The 23,165-nt window shown below is 40.2% G+C and overlaps 2 protein-coding genes across 24 annotated transcripts in view; both read right to left on the reverse strand.

Annotated features, from left to right (window-relative positions):
- Positions 1–20,636, reverse strand: part of LOC120738165 (calcium-activated potassium channel subunit alpha-1) — a 97,815-nt gene extending 77,179 nt beyond the window's left edge. For 20 of the 21 annotated variants that reach the window (XM_040039301.1, XM_040039300.1, XM_040039295.1 and 17 more), the window contains exons 1-2: positions 19,548–20,636; positions 4,672–4,815 (exon numbers count right to left, since the gene is read on the reverse strand). In XM_040039301.1, the coding sequence (XP_039895235.1) occupies positions 4,672–4,815; positions 19,548–19,781 (378 nt within the window). In that variant the 5' untranslated portion in view covers positions 19,782–20,636. The remainder of the gene's footprint in view (positions 1–4,671; positions 4,816–19,547) is intronic. The other variant, XM_040039283.1, reaches the window with a different exon arrangement.
- A 530-nt stretch (positions 20,637–21,166) lies between these two features.
- LOC120738164 (disks large homolog 5-like) overlaps positions 21,167–23,165 on the reverse strand; it is a 30,511-nt gene continuing 28,512 nt past the window's right edge. For all 3 annotated transcript variants that reach the window (XM_040039281.1, XM_040039280.1, XM_040039279.1), the window contains exons 32-33: positions 22,905–23,014; positions 21,167–22,083 (exon numbers count right to left, since the gene is read on the reverse strand). In XM_040039281.1, the coding sequence (XP_039895215.1) occupies positions 21,980–22,083; positions 22,905–23,014 (214 nt within the window). In that variant the 3' untranslated portion in view covers positions 21,167–21,979. The remainder of the gene's footprint in view (positions 22,084–22,904; positions 23,015–23,165) is intronic.

Here is a 23,165-nt window from a genome sequence, read left to right on the forward strand (position 1 = left end):
GACCCCAGAAAACCTAGACGACTCCAAATTGTGAGAACTTTTTGTCTGACAGCTGGTGATGTTAAAATTAGAAGTGACCTAGCTGAAGCTAGCACCTTTTGCTCACGGCTTAACTTGTAGAGGTTTAAGATGGGAAAAAATTGGCCATCATACACTTCCGCTTGCCAGCCACAACTTAGGTATCCGAGAGGGGTGGGGCTGACTGAGGAACCCAGTGATACTGCGCATACATATGCTAGCTACTTGCCAATCATACCAAAAGCCATACTTCGGTTTATTAGTAATGTGGACAGTAACTGACACTAATGGGAGCAGTAATTTACAAAATGAATATGTTGTATTGAATAAAACCTGAAACTAGTGATTGAGCCCATTATATCATTAGAAAAGACTTTTAACCAGATGTGTTTTGCTGGGTGACAGAAAGAAGTTTTCACACTGGCTTCCCTTTTTAGCCATGGAAATCTTTTACATACTGCGCAGTCTATGCCAGCACACTTGAGTATAGCTACTACCCCCATCGGTCTCTCCCACTCACCTCTTAGCTCACCAAGTTCCACCCTTTGTCAACAGAGCACAGGCATGCTCACGAAAACGAAAAATATGCTAAACTCAAAGAGGACTTCCAATAATGACTGTTTAAAGAGTTTTAAAATGCACGAGTCGAGTGTGGTTTGTCTGTGTGTGTGTTTTGGGTTGTTTTTTTTTTTTTAATGTGCAAGAAGTACAGTAGTACTCACATGCCAAATGTTGGTATGTCTTGGCAGCTCAGCTTATTGGACTGTAACAACATATGGCATGCCAAACAAAGACTTGTAGCTACTGTATGTAAGAAACTTTTCCAAAAAAAGGAGTTATAAATAAACAAAAACAGCTGGTGTTTACCTGCAGTACTTTATAGTCAGAGAATTCATTCAAGTCTAACTTAAATGCCTTCGACTCTGTTCAACCTGTGACTGAAGTTAAAGCGCAAAGATTGAAGACTTAAAAGCACCAGAGGTCATTTTTGGGCGTCCAATAATAGAAAACCTTTCTCTGGCCAGAATAATAGCTTTGTGACATCCAAGCCCCCCCTGTGGACTTCTAGAGGCAAACACACATGGGCTAAATGTCACTCAGCAGGGTCCTGTCATTTAAGAGAAATCAGATTTTCCTTCAGAATACACAAACTTGGGCCTGGCTGTGGTGCATACTTTCTATCTGAACTTTCTTGAAAATTGTAGTCTCAAGGGAAATACAAATAAGAAATACATCCATAACCTGCTTCTTTATCTTTTTTGGGGTTTTCTTTGGTATAAGTATAAACTGCAGCCAACTGTTCAGGCCCCGAGGGGCGTTTGTTTTGACGTTTGCAAACAGCAATGTGATGACATTTATCATGAATAGGGAGGGTGGTCTTGTGTGATGCAAAAATGGATACGGTGAGGGAAAATCCAATAAAAATAAACTGACAGATGGGATCCAATCTAGAAGAAACCCACGGCTTTACATACATGTTTGCTGACCTGAATTTTGAAAACTAAACAAGAGAGTTCACCTTAAAGCGCTTAAAGATCAGAGACTAGATCTCCTGCAGAAAAAACTTTACAGACTTAAAGGTCACCAGGAAGTGTCCTCTCTGCTAATCAAACAGCCCTAATGGCAAGGTTTGATCTTTTACAATCTGCTGAGGCCAGTTGGGCAAATGAACACTGGGCTTCCTCAGCTTCCGCAGGGCAGCTTGCACCTGTCTGTCACTCAACAGTCACAGTCAGAGGTAAACATTCAGCTAAGTCTACAGTGATCTCGTCTCCTCTGTGTAATGTGTTACATTTACCTAAAATGTGTCATGCTACAGATGTCAAGGCCCCTTAGTTGAAATGCCCGATTATAGACAGTGAGGAAAAAAAGCCACAACCATCAAACTCAGTCACTCAGAAAACCAAATGTCTTGTCATGTACTTTAAACATTAACCAGCTTTGTAACCTTTGTGCTCTGACATACTCTGTGTTTGTACTGTAGAGCTAATTGAACAGAAGCCCTCAACTGAAATGTATGATTTATGTGTTTATTTTTTTGGCCTTGGGCTTATCAAATATAATTCAGCGATCAATTTTTTGGTCTTTTAACTTTTAACTTGTGGTCCGCATGTTTGTGTATTTTCGTGTCCATGTTTTTAATTTTTTGGATTGTTTATTTGTCTTTTAGTTCTTCTTCTGTACATTTTGTAAAAAGGCTTTGGAGAGCTATACGGCACGAGCAACTGAATCTTCAAGCAGCAGGTATCAATCTGCTAAACTGAGATTCAGAAAGTTAAATTAAAATTGCAAAACACTGCAGGCATCCTGCAGCTGAGCCTTCTTTTTTGCATAATCCATGCCTCAACTGTCTCAATTTATCCACTTCAACTTCAGCCACATTTACACTTAATAATGTAGTCAGGTTTAGTTACTAAAATTAATTAGGAACAGCAAACTGGATTGTTCATTTGGATTCATATGCACAACCACTAATTGATTTTTTTTTTTTTATTTATTTATTTTTTTTTGGAGAGGTTCAAGTTTAAAATTGGCGGATTTACTCTTTGCTGGCTTTTATTAAACAAGACTGCAAATAGAAAACAGCTGGAAATAGCAGCTCAAGATACATGTAAATATAGGATCTTTATACAACAAATAAATACACAGAAGCACTCATTTTTATTTAAGCTATTCCTTGCTCTTACTCCCCAGTAAAACTGCTCTCAGATGGCCTGGAAATAAGCTTTAATGCGCTCCCTGAAAAGGCTGAAATAGAAAACACACATCTGCCCTGTTTAGGTAAGCTGCAGTTGCCATGGTTACAGACGAGCACTTGCTAAACAGTTGTGTCAAGCCATCATTGAGACAGAGCACTTGAGCTGTGCACACACACACACACACACACACACACACACACACACACACACACACACACACACACACACACACACACACACACACACACACACACACACACACACACACACACACAAAGAAGCAAGGGAAGCGTTGGTGTTTTAAAGTGAAAAACAAGGAAACAGAGAACGGGGAGATGTTGTTAGCAAAATGCTGCTGTCGACATACACCACCACTAGTCTCTGCACTCAGTCCACTCTGGGGACAATTTGAGTTTCATAATGTTTGACGGAAGATGAACAAAACGTGCCCCTTGTTGCTCCAGCCGGGAGCAAAAAAACGTGATTTTATCAGCTGTCACACACTCACACAGACTGTATGTAAAAGAGGGATAAAGCCACCGTGACATCATCCACTTGTTCGTGAAGTCCCATTTTGACACCACTAATATTGCAGACATTTATGTCTTAAACAATTATAAACAGGTGATTTGTAAAAGGGAGGGAGGTAATTTCAAGGCTGTAGCCGTATATTTAAACATGGGAGTCTATATGACTTGCTTGTGGCCCCAGCCTCAAGTCTCAATTCTAAGTAGTTCTTCTTGGGTTCTTCTGATTTGGCATCTTTTTCCAGATGTTGCCACTTGATGGGCGTGTACATCAACTCAAATCCAGGGTCTATATTTTTATTTAGATTTAAAGGAACATTTTCTTGTAAGCACGACACATTTGAAGCACACTTTAAAACAAAAAGACTCGACAAAGTGTTCTGAATCAACTGAAATATTTGTGAATAAGTGAACAACTTCAGATAAGTGTCCAAATAAAGATGTATTCCATCTTCTTAGCCTTCCAACATGATCAGCAGTTTAGTTTTAGCCCACAAATATGAACTAGGCGGATCATTAATATTCCACATAACAGTTTAGTGTACAGCTCGCCCGGCGTTCAAGATTAACAACCTCCACACGTCGAGCCAACTGGAGATGCTGCATCGCATTTAAGGGGGTAGTTGAAAGTGGGATCAAGCCCGAAGCACTGCGTCAAGCTCTGGCACAGTGCTCCCACTCATATCATCTCATTTCATCACTCCACAGTCGCAGTACTTTAAATGCTGAACATTTACAGCCAAATCATTATACAGTGTTGAGAAATAATAAGAATAAACCTATAAAAAACACCACAGCAAAAATATCCCTGATTGGACATCGTGTGGCAACATAGTTCAGTACACAAGATGATAACAGGTGTTTAAGGGATGTGTTCTCCATCTAACCCTGTGAGCAGACACACCAGGCACCATTGCATGACCAAAAGCTATTGTAAAACTGCACATGTCCCTCCCTCCTTCCTTTCTTTGGCATCTGTTTCTCTCTGCTGTCCGAGGTTATTATGGGGTGTATGACCTTAATACATGCCTTAAATCTCTCTGCTTTGTTGCCCAGGCTTTGTTTGGATGTGTAAGCCTCACTGTCTGAGAGAAAACCTACCAGGAGATACACCCAATGATACGTTTATGGGTTTGACAAGCAAAAATAAAAGCAAGGAATATTCACACATGCCCAGTTTGTGCCTGGTCTGACGCAGGCTCCTCTGGCTTGTCCTATAATAACAAATGTTTTTCACAAGACAAAAATACTACAAGGGAGCTCAACCAAGTGAATTTCTGTCATCAGTAAGTCTGGGAATGATTATGATGGGCTGTCACGCTTCATCTCACCGACATCTTAACCAGCAGCCTGCTACGTGTAAGCGTAAGTAGCTGAAGATGTCAATCAAAAACTGAACAAAGGATGATGGCTGAGAATGAGCTTACCAGGACTCTTCCTGTCAGCGTCTGAGCAGATATCATGACTCCGGCCCAATCTTTGACCGAGGTCATCCAGCCCACCTCGCTGGCCGCGGCATCATCCTTGTCTGTGCGTTTAATACCATCGCCTGTGGTGATCCGATGGACCTCCTGAAGAAATAAAAAGACAAAAACAAACCCCAGTATTGGTTATCAATTGCTGCAATACAGTAATTGAGCCCTTGAGCCCTGTAGGTCAATGCTCTGACCTATAACAAGTGTAGCTTTGGACTCTTTTGGGTGTCAATCAGGAAAAGAAAACACATATATGTCAATGGAAAACCAAGGACACTGCGTGCTCATAAGGTAGCCACACATTTAAGCATACCCTGCTGTTTATTTTATAATAATTGTGACAATAATTTGCATATTAACTTATGCTGTTTGAGTTGAGAAGAAAGAATCCAGTGATTAGATTCACAGAGCCAGTAAATCAGCTGAGAAGTTATTTTTCTTACACTTGTAAAATCAAACTTTTTGCAACTAGAGGGGTCACATCCTGCTGGGCTTTAAAATACCAGGAGGCTACATCCAACTTTGATATACAATTTCTAGCTGCTGCCATTAATTAGATTAACTGTAAAATCTGTAAAAATAAATAAATAAATAATACAAAAGCACAGAGAAAACCCCAACAATCAGATGACCTCACAGGAGCAAGCACTTGGCAACAGTAGGAAGGGAAAAACTCATTTTTAACAGGAAGAAGCCTCTATGGAAACCAAACCACACCAATGCATCGTGTGTTGTGATGGCAAGTTTTTACAATATACACTGATTATTAATAGGATAACATTAGATATTACATTAACATTAACTCTTACCACCTACAGAGCCCTGAAATTTATTAACAGAATTTGGTTACAAAAAGTAAAATACATCATTTCTAATCTAGGGACAAGGTGCGAGGCCTTCAGAACAAAGCTAAGCACACATGCATACAGTAAACATACACAGACAGCAGTAAAGAGACTCCAGGAGTGTATCCATGGCAGCCACTGAGCTCCTGGTGTTTCTGCTTCACTGAGTGGGCTGCCTGCCTGCCTGCCTGTCTGTCTTTCTGCCTGCCTGTCCATCTGTCTGTTTGTCTGCTGGGACTGGCATGATTCACAGAGCAGGAAATCGAGACAGGATGCAGAGGTTAGCCATGCTCCCTGATGAAACACCCCACAGCCCTGAGGCCAACACAGCTCAGACTCTTTACCTCATGACATCCTACTCCTCTTCCACCTTAATGGTGTCACACATCGCACTCTCTGAGGCCCGTTCCCTTCAGCTGTTCTCATCAAATACAATTTGCTGATGCCGCGCATGTACGGGAGTTGGGGAGAGTTAACTATTCATTGTTCTTGTGGGCAAATGGGCACGACATTTTTACATTACAGTTAAAAAACTAATTAAGTGGAAACTGTCTGCTATTATTTAAGATTCACATAATAATCTTAAAAAGAGAAAAAGAGAACAAAAAATATATTGTTATGAGCAGCAGGGTCTCTAGGTTTGAGGTATGTGGATAAAAATAAGTAATTAAATGGTTAAAGCCAATCATTAGTACTCTACATGTATCAGCTTAGAGCTGCACACTTCTCAAATCAACAAATGACTACCTCATTAAGGGCCTTTTTTTAAATAAGAGTTTTCAAATCACACCTTATGACTCAAGCATTTGACTAAAAATAAACCACAAAGTCCCTGCTCAGCGTACTGATGAGGCATGTCTCTTCAGGGGATAAAATCCACTGACATTTTTTAAATTGGCCACAAATCCCGAGTAAAGACCAAAACTAACAATGAGCTCATTCCATTAACAAGTATGCTGTGTACCTTCCTGACGTCAAGCTTCACTGGTGGTCCAGTAACACAGAAAACGAGGCGCACGACAAGTAGGTGCACACCCCGCCACCGTTATGATCACCACTGCACTGCTGCCATAAATACTCAGCGGAGCACGGATGTATATTAATCAACGATTGGAAATAGTCCCAAACAGCCATTCTGTAAATTCAATTTGAGTAATGTTGCCTGGGGAAAAAACCCCAGCTGCAATTACTGAGGCCTTTTTAAAAACTTGCGCTTTATTATGCTCGTTAAAGATTTAGAATTCAGTCATCGTGAGTCAGTGTCGCAGAGAGGGTAGGATATTAATCAAGAATCATTTAGGCTTTGTTGTTTGTCTTTTGTTTGGATTGATTGAAAATGTAAAAGAGTGAGTTACCCTGACTTATCCTTTAACAGAATAAATTGGAGGTCTTCAGCATATACGCAGGCTGTATGCAGGCAATTCTTGCAGGAGATAATACAACTGGCTAGGGCTGCACGATTAATCGTTAGAAAATCGCGATCTCGATTCATACTTATGTGCGATCTCATTTCCAAATGACAACGATTTAAAAAAAAAAAAAAAAAACAAAAAAAACAAAAACGACGATTGTACCGCATTTTGATCCGGGACGTAATCTGCATGAAAACAAGCGCTCACTCTTCCTGCTCAACAAATGACAAGGGCGGAGCCATATACCACGTGGTACAGAAGCTGTGCCGTGTGATGCTAAAATTAGCAGGGAAAAAACAACGGAGAGCACGTCAGGGATGACGAGAAAGTGACAGGAGAAAATCCGTCCCGGTCAACCACCCAAACATCAATAACGGGAACCTTATACAGCGCTTCCCTATACACGTCGAACTCCCGCAGGCACAAAGAAAGTACGGAGGCTATCACTTGTCACCTGACCAAAGATATGGCTCCCATCAACACTGTGCAAAACGAGGGATTTAGGAAAATGATCAACACCCTAGACAAACGCTACACAGTGCCGTCCCGCAACTATTTTTCTATTGTTGCACTACCTGCTCTATACACGCAGTGTCGAGCAACGGTGGAGACGGAATTTCAAGCAGTACAACATTTAGCGGCAACAACAAAACGTGAGACATTTGTTGTTTTTATGTTTATTTATTGTTTTTATGTTCAGTCTCAACTGTTACGAAGTTGATGTGCAGTTAATAAGTGCAATAAATATTTATACTGGAAAAGAGAATCGTGATCTCAATTCTAAGCCAAAAAATCGTGATTCTCATTTTATGCAAAATCGTGCAGCCCTACAACTGGCCCTGTCCTTCACATTGAAATCTGTGGCTGTCATCAAAATAACAAAGCATTTATTTTTGTAAAAACAGTCACTATAAACATTTAATATACTTTTTTTTTTCATTTTAAATGGCAATTCATTAGTAAATCACTGTTTTCTGTTATGAACACCTACTAAAGAAGTGAAAACAGCCTATGTGATAGTTCCTGGTATAGGAGGTGTCATCGGGCCCACGTAACTGTGAGATACTGAGGAAAAGGGAGAAATAAGTAGCACAAGTGCCCCTAGAAATAAATCTCAAGCAAGTTAAGTCATAAAAAAATAGCCAAAAAGTCAAGTACTGATACTTCAAACATCTGCAGTGTATTAATTTTGTTAACGTGTACAGTTTACATAATTTCTGCCTATATTCAGACCACACATTTCAATCATCCTTCTTATCGTAACTGAATAGTTTGCTCAACAAAGAAATTCAATCATGTACACAGCCATTAAACCGCCGTCAGCCCATGTTAGACTTCCTGCAGCCTGTCCAGAGCCCTGCAGCTAACCTGATAACGCCACAACAACATGTCCACTTCACTTAGCAGCTAATGCAGCCAGCAACCAATTCTGTGAAACTCCAGTTTAGAAATTTCAGCCAACAGGTATCAGCTGTTTTCATACAGATACCGAGTCTCATTCTGCTTTATCTGTGGACAGTTTCTTACAGAGGCGCTTCTGCAGCAGGGTCTTGCATTGTAAGCCAAGCTTCCAACACTTTCCAAGGTTACATCATTTATTTAAAAAAAAAAAATCTTATCAGATTGGTCTTGATACAGAGACTTTAGGGGAATTTAAGTTGAATCTCACTTCTGAATCGCCTTAAGGAGATCACGGTGAGTGGATAAGACTTGGGTAAGGGACTGAAAGGGAAAAGAAAAAGCTGTTTCACTTGTCAGTCAGCAGCCTCTTCAATTGGTGTTACAGTAAAGTGTTATTTAAGCAACAAAGCTATGGAGATCTAAGGCCATGGCAGTAAACTGAAAAATGGGGTGTAGTCTAAATTGTTTGGCTAGGAAATGCTAAAACACCCAGGTATCCCTGACTGCAACCTGTGATTTATTAGTTTAAATGAAAACTCTGGAATAGGTATAGATTTTATTGGTTTCGTCAGCGTTAAAGGCTGACTTTGATTGGACGCAAGCTGTAAGCACCAAGGGTTACCAAGGGTCACAATAGCTATGAGTCTCTAGGATGTATAAAACACAATGTGTCACATCACAGTCTAAAGTTTAATGTGGCGCGAAATAAGAATTATTATTTATAGAAATGGTAGTTATTTAAAGGAACTATTACTTTAGTCTGCCACACAGTTTACTTATCTTCAGATACTTTACCTCCAAGTCACAACAACTGATAGTACAAGTAGCTCATTAATATTGTAAAACAGCATCCTAGCTTCCCAGTTAGCAACAGTCATGTTTAAGTATATCTAAGTGTAAGTGTATGTAAATATATGAAACATATGCTTACTGGCTAAAAACGTTACTACCTGGATTTAACTAATCAAAGAGATAAGAACTTTGCATTGGATAATCACTGCATGATTCCATGTTGGAAGACAACCCACTGTCACCCAATGGCTTCCCTTTTAGAAGAGTCGAACTATTGGCCTGCATCAAGCAAAGAAAACAACCAAAGAGACTTCTGAAGCTAAAAATTTGGTTAGAACTCTCCAATATGCTAATTATTAAAACCTAGAAGGATAGTGGGCTCAGTGAGTTTACCTGAAACTTTGGCTGATTATGACCCACACCCGTTCCTTGGCTTGTGTGATTAGGTAGAGGCTCAATAGGGCGTCCATGACCCTCTTTGGGGCATTCCCATAGGGCTTAAAATCTGGGACTCTCCACCAATTGCTCTTAGAACTGAAAAAGCCTCTTGGATGAGAGGTGAAACGTCTTTAAGGAAACTTAAAGAAGTCCAGACGCTTTTCTTTTCCAAGCTCCTTAGACTTCGATGACCTGGATGACTGAGAACCTTCGCAGACATACTGGAACGATAGTGGTGAGCCATCATCTCACAAGCAATGTGGACTAAACAGCTGTGTAGCCTTCAGAAAACCATTTATCAGTGAGCCTAACTGGATTAAAAGAAACACTTCAACTTGATTGTAAGTATAAAAATTGGACTCGTAGCAATGAAAAATAAGTCGTGTGGTCCAAATTTACTATGTTCCAGAGTGATGGGCGTATCAGGGTAAAAAGAGAGCCAGATAAAGTGATGCGCCCATGCCTAATGCCTACCCTACGACCGTGTGGAGGCAGTGTTATGATCTGAGGTTGCTTCAATCAGTCAGCTCTATGTTCAGCAATGTTATGTGCTCAAAACGGAGGTCAGCTGTCTATCTGAACATACTAAATGATCAGGTTTCCCATCAATGCCTTTTGCTTCTCTGATGGCACAGGCATATTACAAGATGACAATGCCAGGATTTTTTGGGCTCAAATTGTCAAAGAGCGCTCCAGGGAGTATGAGACACCATTTTCACACATGGATTGGCCACCGCAGAGTCCAGACCTTAATCCCATTGTGAACCACTGCGATGTGCAGTTTAATGCTTTACGTAACGGTCTGACTCTCCCATCATCAATATGACATCTTGGCAAAAAAGTTAATGCAGCTCTGCACATAAATAAATGTGACACAGCAAATGCAAGCTATCATCAAAGCTAACGGCAGTCTGACTAAACGTTAAGAGCGTGAGCCTCGTTTATTGGCCAAGTCTAAACATGTCATTTGTCTATAAAAACAACTAAAACATCTACACAGAGTGTTCCCATAAACTGTATATGACAGGAAAAATTCTTTGCACAAAAACGGCACATTGTTATGGAGAATAACGCTCAGCCTGTAAAAATGGCTTTGCAACTGAGCCAACAAGGCTGAGGAAAGAAATGTCCCTATGCAGCTCAGTGACCTTCTCTTGATTTAACCACGAGGCTAATGCAGCTTGCTTTATAAACTGGAAGTGTAAAGTTTCACAGATGATTACAAATTTTATCCGTTTACATTTTTTCCTGGCCAATCTTTGCAAGAAGGCTTAACTTTGTCTCCTGATCTCCTGCAATTTTTCAGATTTTAAGGAAATACTTATTTCTAACTTTTTTTATTTGAAACAAGCACATATACAAAAAAGGAAAGAAATAGAAAAAGGAAAACAAGAAAATCACTCAGAGAGCTCTGTTCTCCACCAGGAGAAATTTAATTTTTGTCTTGAATTCCTGTCTCATTTCATACTCACCTCTCTACTCAAGTATCATGGATTTTGGTTTAGAAGATTAACCCTGCCTCATCGCTTGTCACAGGATTAGAAATGAGTATATCAGAGAAACGAGTACATCAGGGGGACAGCTCAGGTTATGCGGTTTGGAGACAAAGTTAGAGAGGAAAGGCTGAGACCTTTGGACATGTGCAGAGGAAGGGATACTGGATATATTGGACAAAGGATGGTGAATGTGAAGATGCCAGGCAGGAGGAAAAGAGGAAGACTACAGAGACTCATGGATGTAGTGAAGGATGACATGCAGAGGTTTGGTGTCACAGCAGACGATGCAACAGGTAGAGTAAGATGGAGGCGACCCCTTAAAGGAGCAGCCAAAAGAAGAAGAGCGTGATATCATTGAAATCATGCTTTTCATATACAGCACATTGTATACAATACAAATTTTTTGAGGGGGAACAAAGTGTCTGTACTGAAAGTGAGTAATAGTGATGGACGGTGCATCACTTTTGTTTTCTTTCCAGAACCGTTTGAAATAATGGCACAGTTATGTGAACGTTTAATGCATTTCTCTGACACCGCACTTTTCTGCTTTAATGAATAAAGTGGCGCAGGCTTCAGTGGGGGAAAGTGATAGCCGTTAAGTAGGTTTAATTGGCATCACGCTGCTATTCCCCACCAGTTTAATGACCAAATCTAAAAATGTAAGCTGAAAACACGTCGGCATGACACTAAAAGCAGAGTTCAAAGATTATGGAGTTGCGATTCATGACTGTCCAATTATTCTTTAAAAGGGTCAGATGAGTGACTTTATCTTAAGGTCACACACAGGAAGATACCGTCAATGAGAAACTAAAGCGCAGTGTTTTTGACATTTAAATCCTTCCTGCATGAAAAAAAAAAAAAAAACCAGATACAGCAAGCGTTAACATGTACAGTCCATGCCACGTTTACTATTCCAAGTGCAATATTTTAAGCGTTATGGCTATCCAAACACCAGAGGGTGAAAACAATCGTTCACTAGACTTCACTTTAATGTAACGAAAATAGCTTAGATCCATTTTTAATAGCAGCAGAAAAGCACATGCAGTCATTACAGCAGCTCAGAGAGCACAGCTCCTCTTTGTCACTTTGATCAGTAGTCAGAGCCTCCAAATTTAGGTTTCACTATCTCACCTAAATCTAGTCTTCCTGACGCCGAACGTCATTAATCAAAACGGCTGGCCTATTCTCAGGATGCACCATGATCATTTCTCAAAGTGAGAGTATTAAACTAGAATAGAACATGTGGTGGGGACACGATTTCTCCAAAAAATGACTAAATTATTTAAACATACATTCATTTCAATCACGTTAATAATGAACCAAGAGAGAAAGCCTTCCTGAAATATGTTGGGGTAATGAAAGATTATGTGTAGACCAATGTTCTTCCTCACAATGAATACAATTAGAAAATGAGTTCTGGAAATGTTGGGATGCTGTGTTAAATCCAAATAAAAACTACTAAGTTACAAATTCCATAAACCCAAATTGTATTCATAATATAACATAGAAACCATATCAAATGTTTAAACTGAGAAAATGGACCATATAGGAAAAAATATAAGCTGCATTTGAATTTGATGGCAGTTTTGATTTCAAAAAAAGTTCTGGGAGCTGAGGAGAGCAGCGATGGATTTTTTCCCCCGATCTTGTCTGACAGGATTCTACCTGATCAACAGACTTGGATCTTCTTTGTTGCATTTTTCATTTCATGATGCTCCGAATATTTTGAGTGGCTGAAAAGTCTGGAGTGCGGGCAGGCCAGTTCAGTGCACTCTTCTGCAATAAAGCCACGCTGTCGTAGATCCCAAAGATCACGAGCTTCCAATGTTCATTTATCCAGATTCTCTGAATCTTTCGAGTGTATAAATGTAAGTGGTATATTTTCTCAGTTTAAACCTTTGATTTCTCGTTCTATCGTGTTACACCCCTATGTGACCCCTACCCACCTTGCAGTGGCAGGGCAAGAGTGTAGGTGTTGCCAAGGCTTAATTATCGACCATTTTTTTGGTTGTTTTTTTAAGCTAACTAACTAGTTAGGTAATTCTACAGACTCTACTGTCAGTCTCCACTCTATGTTGCTGCTTTTGAGCCAGGTGGTAACATAAATGGGGTTTTCGTGCGAGACTAAACACAGGTGTGTTTCTGTTAGTTGTTTTTGGTGAGATGAGTGATGGTTTACTTTCACTAGAACTGAGGGTTCTAGGATTTCACTAGAACTGAGCAAATACTCTTTAGCAGGTGTGTTTCAGCTAGGTGGCTGTACTGCCCTTCTATTAAAGCAGGTGTTTATTTTTGCTTTGCTGTCTTAGTTTATTATGTTTGATGGTTGTCCTGAGTGGAGCTAAGCCTCAGTGTTCAGCAGTGAATGGCATCTTTGGTCTGCTGCCTGCTCATGATTTTTATGTTTAAAGTTCCTTTACGCTTGGTACACCACTGAAGGTTAGCTAGGTGAAATTAGTTTGGGGTTTTCAGTTTTATTATTGTATATTTGCTTGAGAGTTGCTCAAAGTTAAAACAGTAACACTGACTTTTGTAGGAAATTTTGTGAGAAGGTTGAGGCAGTTTTATTAGTTATGGCCCAATGGTTGTAGCAGGGAAGCATTTAGCTGCGCAGGCATGCCGTGTTCAGCTTCAGCTTTGTGTGGACATGCTTGTGTGCATCTTTATCAGTGGTTATGGATGCCTAATGATGACATGAGTGTTTTGTGCTTTGACCTCTAGTGTTGTAAAGAGATTGGCCCACTTCTGGTGGATCACTTGTGAATGTTGCTGCCCAGTTGAGCCACATTTGTTGAGATTGTGTCATGGGCATGATTCCCCATTTGTGGTTGGTCACCAGTACACTTGCTTTACTCACTTTTTTGGATATAGTAATGTGTTGTATAGGAACAGGTTGCATGTAACCATTTGTGCTGTGGAGACAACAGATCACTTTTGGTTGGGATTATTGGTTCCTACTTTGGTTTGTGTGTGGACTAATTCTTCTATTTGTGTGTGTGTGTGTGTGTGTGTGTGTGTGTGTGTGTGTGTGTGTGTTCAATTTGACAACTTGTATGATCCTCTTGTAAGGGCATTCATGTATGTTTAGCGAAGTCTACTTATGCGAAAGCATTTGATGGGCACTGGTCAGACACATACTTGTTCCTGTTGCCAGCCACGCACGTCCTTTCAGCATTGATCTTTCAGGTCTGGAAGACGACTGACTGACATTTTTTAGTATTTTAAGGCCCCTGGAGGAAACTGGGGTCGTGTTACAGCTTTTTGCAACCTCTACCCAACCTACAGAGCAGTGCAAGAGTCTAAAGTGTCAATTGTCTACAACTGAGATAAACTTGTAATTTAAAATAAAATGAATCTTTCTAAAAACTCTGGTGTCAGTCTCAACTCCACATTATGGTTTTGAGCAAGGTTATAACAGAGTTTGAGAATTTCAAATCATTGCATTCTGTTTTTATTTAGATTTTTACACAGTGTAAAGTATTTTGGACTCTATTTGTATTTATTTTCTACGTGATTGTATAGACAAAGTGTGAGGAAATTTGTCCAGGAGTTACAGGCTAAAACAGGACTTTGAATGCATTTGTTATTTAACAGAAACTGCAGTATTTAAAATGGATAAAGATGCACTGAAATGTAGCAAGGACATTTAGTTCAAATGATTAAGATAATACTTAAGATCAGAATGCTAGCTTTAAATTTGATATGCAAAAATAACATGTGTGGAAACCAAACACCTTCTACTGTCTTTGTGAACAGAAAAAAGCCAGCAGGCTACGGGACAGTTGAGATGTTTTAACAACTGTGTTCATCTGAGACCTGTTGGATCCCAGATGGTGCAGTGACAGCCAAGCTACACCTTGCTGCTTATATTATGCAATGTGAGCAAGCTTATACTTAACCAACTAATTACACGGCCAATTAAACAGACATTTGAATGAATACATTTCCTTTAGTTAAAAACGAGACCGACAGGCTAACTTGCAGAGGACATTGTCAGAGGATTTAGGGTCTAGTTGTTAAATTATGCTGCCATTAGGTGCTACTTCTTATTACTGGGATGTGCGAGATGTGCTCAAGAGTTCTTAGCCAAGGAAAAAGTGAAATGGACACTAACCAAATCCTGCTGCAGAAAACGAAGTTATGATTCAGCGACAGAGAGCAAAAACTGATTATTTTCAAAGTAATTTATGAACCCTGATATTGATACTGTGTTGTATTGCCTGGCTGACTATCTAGCTTTTTGTGTGTGCATATGCAAGTCTTTATGTCTTTGTGTGTGAAGATGACAACAGAAAATTGCCACTCAGCTGTTCCGACTTACTGACTTGTAATTGCTACTGTTTGATCACGAGCCCTCAGCTGATAATTACAATGTTTCAGACAGCACTTGAACGCACCATGAGGACGACTCTTTACCTGAGTCCTCCACTCAACACCCCCGCAACCACACCCTTCCATGCCTGATACATCTAAGGTGTCATGTTGAACAACAACCCTTTAAATCCTTTTTAGCCAATAAAACATCACAAATTAGGCACGTTAAAGATTGAAAAGGACTATTGCTAACAAGACAACATGCATTTAAATGTAATCAAATTTTAATAACAGATAAAACCCAGCTGTAGGTACTTCAGATTTAATGCAGTGACAGCACCAGCATGCTGATGTTCAGTGTCCTTCTGTAGCCTGCAAGCATTAAGTATTAAAATCACACTGAACCCCTGAAGCCCAAGGCTGCTGTTTGACATTTCCACCTCAACAAACTCCACAAATATTGTCACCAACAGCTGCAAAACTTACAGCAAAATTGCAACATTTGAGACACGTGGAACAATTTTAAATATTCTACTTGTCACAAGTCCAAAGGCCATCTTGGACAGGTCACCCGTCTATCACAGGGGTAACATAGAGAGACAAACTCTCTATGGCAAATTTTAACCTAATGTGCCAGAGCACCCAGAGAAAACCCACACAGAAACAAAACCCACATACAAAGGCCCCAATCAGCTTGCAGCTTTAAAGCCAGGACCTTCTTGCTGTGAGGCCACAGTGATAATCACTGAGGCACCTTGGCAGACAACCGCCCAATTAGCCAAATTAAAACTAGAGTTATTAACACCAATGTGATTGGACCTGTTCTAAAAGTATGATGCAACAAAAATGATTCGTAACAAAACAAATGTAACATCTCTAGCAAAGATGTCATACTTTGACACCACTACAGATCTCATAGGTGAGCAGGCGATCTGACCCTTTGGTGTATGTCATTCCCTGCTTTCCTGTCTACTTTCTACTGATGTATAATACATTAAGTTTTCACAGCACTCCTTTAAATCGATATCAAGACTGCTCCCTCACCATTTATGTTATAGAAGGTGTGTCTGTGAGAGGTAATGTGGTTCTTGTGATACCAGGTTTAAATGTATGCAGGAGTAACACCTTACTGCATCTTGGTCCCATCAGAGCAAAAATGAACAGACCTATAAGCCAGAGAGATTTTGAAATACATCATTCAAGAGAGTTTCTATGCTTCCTTCTGCGTTTACTCTTTGGTCCAAATAAGAGTCAAATGATTAAAAAAACAAGAAAAAAAAATGCTGTTTGGCCTTATGGCCCCTATAGATACAAGACTGATGAAGAGTGAGCAGAGATGTTACGTCATCGTGTCCCAAAAAGACTCCACTGAGCACGACATTTCAGACCTTACTTGATGAAAAAATCCATAACAAAGGGGAACATGAACGTCTCCAGAAAAATTTCATCACAATCCATCCATTGCTGTTTTTTGTATCTGGATCAAAACCAGCAGAAATACTGCCGTAATAAACTTCTGGACACTTTGGGGCATCAGGAATTCTTATTGTCCAATGAAACATTATCACTGAACACTAGTCAGTTCGTGGATAAGTGGAGATGTGGTCTCTCAAAACTCAACGCAAGCTAATAAAGAAGTGTGCGCAAGTTTCACAAAGTCTGCACCATGACGGAGGAGCTGCCACAACTTGTCATCCTCCCATTGTGAGTACAGTGCCATTTACAATGAAAGCAATGTCTTCCTCTTTCCTAGACGGATAATAGCAGCCATTCATCAGAACCTCGCAAATGACGTGTTTCATCGATTTCCATCAGTCTGGGAGAACAGAGCCACAGAGATGGAGGCTCAGAGACATAAGAGCTGTCAGATCAGAGCAGAGTTGGGCAGTGAAAGCCCCACAGAGGGGAAAACAAAGTTTAAAAAAAAAAAAAATCAGAATAGAAGGAAACAGATTATCAACTACCATCTATGAACAATGCACTTAACGCTCCATGTTTGGGCTGCTAATGACATGCACAGACTGGGAGGGGGTGGGGAGGTGTTCCTCCAACACAACCTGCCACATCTCACAGCCACTGCATAACAGAGATTTACTCTTCTAATGAAATCCTTTGCTTGCCAGTTGCTTAGCAACAAAAGTACTGATTCATATGGCACATACGGTATGCGCCTGACACTGCATTTCTGACACTTTGGAGGAAGGTTGCTTCTTGGATGAGGAAGAGAGGGTGAGAAGAAAACAGGGCAGGAGTTATGAAATGAATGCCAGGAGAGCAAAAGGCAGAGAGGGAGAGATTGGAAGTGAAAGGATGACCCGTCTCTGGCTGACTCCCACAGAGTAGCACAACAGGTTGGTGGAGCTCGGCAGCTCCACAAAAACACACAAAAAGACCTGACTGCTCTCTTATATGCGCACATAAACAGTGTTCAGCTGTGGACCCTGAAATGAAAAACCTCGGCATGATCCGTTTTCAGGAAAGCATTTCTGTTCCAATTTTCTACATCTATAAATAAATCTTGGCCAAAAACCAAACCAAACAAACGGATCCTCTTAAATATTAGTCAGAAAAATGTGTCGGTCTTTCAGGTTTATTCATTTATGAAGCAAAAACCTGAAATATTTGTAAGTTGTCCCTTTGTATCATGACAACTAATATAGCTGAATTCTTGGTAGTTAATATTTGGGTGCTGGGAAGATGTATTTTCTGTATTTTAAAGAAAGAAGATACATCAGCATATTAAATAACCCATGACTCTAATTGTTATGTGCAGCCTTAATTGTAAGCAGCTTCAACCCAACCATGGAAATGATACAGACGTCTCCCTTCAAAAGGTCAGCACCACCCTGCATGCAGCCTTTAGCGATTCTCTTCCACCCTGACTACCTGTCTGAGAAATGAATGCACATGCATTAAGACAAACTGCTCCATCTCTTGCACTTTTATCAGCTAGTCCATCTTTGTCCTTAAGCATATGCGCAATGGCGGAAACTCTAAAATGAGACTTTATGGAAAAACACAACAGAAAGATTTTTTATTTTTCTAACACACGACTGCAGACGGCCTGGCGCAGATGATGTCATTACTGTGAGGCCGAAAATGTAGTAGCAGTTGAATTAAATACTACTGCTGCTGTCTCTGGAGATTACACAAAGACACGCATGAACATATCTGACCCATGTAGCAGCCCCTGATAGCTCCACATGTCCTCAACAGGTTAGAGTATTCCAGATTTTATGAAATACACTAAACAAACTGGACGGCATGTTCAGCTGGACAGTTTCAGAAAGAAAATGATGCTGACTTCAGATTATGTTGACAAGAACTCAAAAGGGGGGAACCTAAGCTAAGTTGCTGTTTACAGAAGATTAAAAATCCCTTGTCCTCAATAAAATGCAGCTGGATGGATTTTTGTTTGTAAAAATAAGATTCAGCAGCACATTTTGCCTCTGCTACTCTGTTTGTTCTGTAAATTATCCAGTGAGAAATTCTTCAACAGAATGTAGCTCCAATCCAAAATGTCCTGCGCTTGAGGCTGGTGGATTATCCACATTAAGCGGGACATGATATCTGGAAACACCAGGTTTTAGTTTTGCCCCCCCTATTTTTAGCAGCACAATTTAACTTCCACTAACCTTCAATGTATGACCACAAGCATTGGTTGTACATTGTACAAATGTCAAACTATCTTCATAATATTCCCACAAATTGTTTTCTAATTGTGTGGGAATTAAGCTCCTCAACATGTTAAATTCATATGATAGTTAAGCATTTTACAATACTTGTAGGCTACTTGTGCGCTGGATCACCTTCAAATCAACTAAGAACAAACTGAATGCGGTGCACCAACAAGTGTCAGCTGTAGCTCCAACTGCAAACCTGCTGTTAACGAGGACCAACTTTCCTCGTTAACAGCCTACAGTCCAAGATCAAAGAGGTTTTATTATAACAGGCTCGCATTGTATGTGACATTAAGCCAAGAATAGCAGAGTTCATTATTCAGAGTCATGCACTTTGATTGGACCCACTACAGATTTAATTACAAGCCCAAATCAAACTGGCTGCTACACAAAAACCCCTCTATGATGATTTCATGGAGGAGTGCTGCGTTATGAAATGAGCTGGCGTACCTTCTTTTTGGCGTTACAGTGGCAGCATACAGTCCACAGGTATTTGAGAGTTCTCCACAGCAGGATTATGAAGAGACCCCCAAAGAAAGTGACCATGGAAGAGGCGAGGAAAGCCCACCACATCCGCTGGCCGTTGTTATCACAGGGCACATCTGGTGAGAACGGGATGATCACATTCATCTTGGATATGTGGATGGATGGGTCCGGATTGAATCTCTCCCTGTTTTTCGGCATTACCGACTTCTGGTCACCTGCCAGCCCCTAAAAACAAACAATCAACTCAACTGGGATTCAGGGCCTTTGGGGAGCTCCAGCCAGCGCCCCCTGATGCCACAACGGCTCAGGCATGTTCAACCAACCACCTTCCGCTCCTCTTCCATCTCATCTGGCTTCACTCTAAGCAAAGATGTAAAAGTTAAAGTCCACAAGAGCCACACTCGCAATTAAAAAAAACAAAAAAACAAAAAAAACACCCCAAACTTCTTTTGAAATTAAGATCTCAGTCGTGCGCCTCACGACGCGTGTTCGTTGCCGGGATTGCGCGTCATCCGTTAGACGTGTGCGTAAAAATCAAATTTCTTGTTCAAACTCCTCAAAACTCACGGTTTTCTCACAGATCCGATGGATGAAACTGCAGCGGCGTTATGATAACACTGAAGAGGCGTGCTGTCGTCGCCAGTCGATTCACTCACTCCCCCACCTTGTTTTTTGTTTTTTTTTTCCAGCGTAGCCTTCAGCAGGTCCGCTACTTGAGCTCAGCACCGCGCACTGTTGAATGCCGTCCTCGCGTCAAAGGCCGCAGTTTGTCGTTTCCTTTACGGATATATCGTTTGGGTTGGAAAAAAAAATGACCGTTTTATTCTTGTACGCAATTCTCGTTCTCCGACTCCCTCTGTCACATCCATTTGTTGGAAGATGGCATCGCAGATTTACAGGTAGCGGGGGAGGAGCCATCAATAGCAGACGTCGATGCTTATCTTGATGTCTGGTTATTTATAGTGACCGCTTCATCAATTTTTGATGGTTGTAACTTTATGGTTAGAGCCACCGTGCTTTTAAACCCTTAATTTTGTACGGACGTTTTAGTTTTGTACATTAGATCTATGTTCCGAAACTATAATCAAATTTCAAACTGTATTTCTATAATAAGGTGGGGCAAAGTGACGAAAATGAAATTCTCTTATTGGTGTCCTACATCTTTATATGGAGCTTTAACATCAATCTAAGGCTGTCTGGAGCCTTTAAACGAGAAAACGTTTTCTCCAGCAGTGATGGAAATACGAGTTTAAAAAACACATTGCAGCAGAGAATACACCATACATTTTCATTGTTTCCACGCCATCACGCATTAAAGGCTTAGAAAACCCAAAATGTAAAAAAGTTTCCAAATATTGGAATAAGAGTATTTATATAGGCAGTTATAAAACATGGTAAGGAAAAGTACTAAACAGGACATCTTGTTTTCTCTCGTCTAGTGGTAAATTACTCCCCCTCGAGGACAAACTGTGCACTGATTGAGGTCCAACTTGAGTCCAGTTTTTCTTGACAAATAACCAGCCCGCTATTTGTGAGCTGATGTTAGCACTCAGATGTGCAAAGAAAACACAGACAACTTGCACTCCATTAACTGAATGTTTAATATTTTATAGAAACAATAACCTTCATTTGGAGAAAGCCTGATGTAAAGTGTTTTATCTGACATCCAGATGAAATGCTCTCAACGTGATTGACGTGAAAATTCAAGGAGGAACATGAACATGTGTTTAGCCAACAGATGAGAAAAAAAAAATCCCTTCTTAAATTTAAAAACAAAAAAAATAAAAAAATAAAAATCCACCTGACAAAGAATATTGGCAGAAACTAGCAAACCTGCTGCGTGATTTACAAGGAAAATTGCAGTGTTAATAAGTGTGGTGTATTAAATATATTTAGCTTGGCACAATATTATATGAGAGGAGTGAAATGATCAAAATAAAGACTGACATAATGTGAAGGAAGCAATTTCTCCTCTATAAATAAGAACATTATTCACTAGAGAGCTACAGTTGTATAACAAAGGATCATAACCAACATCTTTGACTTGATTAGATAAATTAAATGGCAAGAGAAGACATAAATATAAAGGAGGGAACACAGTGGTCCATCTTCAGTTTGGAGTTGATGCAGAGTCCCTGTGGTCTGACAATTCAAGGGATTAAAGGAGTGCTACTGAATATGAGGGAATACACAATTCAAGTATTGAAGACTAGTGTAAACAAGTCTCTGTACTACATAATTACTGTAGTAGGAATATTGCAAATCATGTGTGCTGATATTGCTGTAAGTGAGAAGTATTGGATGTTAACCATCGAGTCTGCTGTGAACTGCTGGATTTGAACATCTTCGCTACATCCTGGAATGTTTCTGGGTGACGTGAACAAGGGGAGATACTTTTACGGGGCTCCATCTGGAATCCACAGCACTTTACTCTGTTCCTGCTCCACGATGGTCATGATCTGAGTGCAAATGTAGGAGACGCTGCCTCCCTGGACAATACCTGCAATACAGTTGGGAGGAGGGTGGTATTTTTGTGGTTAACACATCCCATTGAAAGTTCTTTCATTTTTTCCCCATTCAGTCACTCAGCTCCCAGACCAATGTGATTTTTTTCTTATTTTTGCATAATCCAAGAGCACTACTCATTTTCAATTATATCAAGCATGTAATGAGACTAATGTTGACACCAACCAACAGGACTGTGGAAATAGAAGACTTACAGTTGTAAACTGTGAAGACAAACTGGTATAAGCTGTCTATCAACAGATACTTTTAATGAAAGTGCTGATAAATATAATCACAATCGTGGCATGTGTGCAGAAGTTGGCCGGCCAACTCTCCCTAATAGATGGGATCAGTTGTGGTATGTGTTCATTGCAAAAGCCCTTGTGTATAAGTCGCCTCCTTTTCTAGTCATTAATCAGGCAGACAGTTGGGTGTCAGACTGTCTGCTGCTCCAGATACCAGAACTTTAACTCTTCTTAAAGAACACACATACAGTGCTCCCAATACCTCCTCTTTAAGACTAAACTCTAAATAACATGAAATAAATACAGTTAAAAACAAATCTCAGAGACTATCACCAAAAATTTTGGACATACAGCGATGAATGCCATTAAACAGTTTGTGTCTGATTATTGATGGACTTTTAAGCCCGAGGTGAAAAAACGGTTACAAAAATACACCTTTCTTTGTAAACTGGGATTCAGTTTGCAGTTACACATTTCTGTGTACTGTAGGTGTGGTTAAGGTTACAATAATTAGAATTATTATGCCTGTATACAAATTAACATCGAGTGAACATAAGCCTATCCCACCAACCTGTGAAGAAGCGGCTGTAGTCCTGCTCTATTTTCTGCGCTGCCTCAAACTGCTCCCTGGAATGTTTCTGAGACAGTTTATCCCGCAGGTACAAAGGGTCCTTCTGCTCTCTGAGGAAACATCAGCCCTGTCAGCCTGCTACAAAACCTCATTTCAAACACTCAAAGTGTCAGATTCTTGATGTCAACATGTCAACAAAACAGTCACAATTTCCATATTTTGTATTACTAAAAATCTGCAGACATGTTTATAACAGTAATA

This window comes from Simochromis diagramma, unplaced genomic scaffold (assembly GCF_900408965.1).
Source record: "Simochromis diagramma unplaced genomic scaffold, fSimDia1.1 OVJJ01000402.1, whole genome shotgun sequence".
Taxonomy (NCBI): domain Eukaryota; kingdom Metazoa; phylum Chordata; class Actinopteri; order Cichliformes; family Cichlidae; genus Simochromis; species Simochromis diagramma.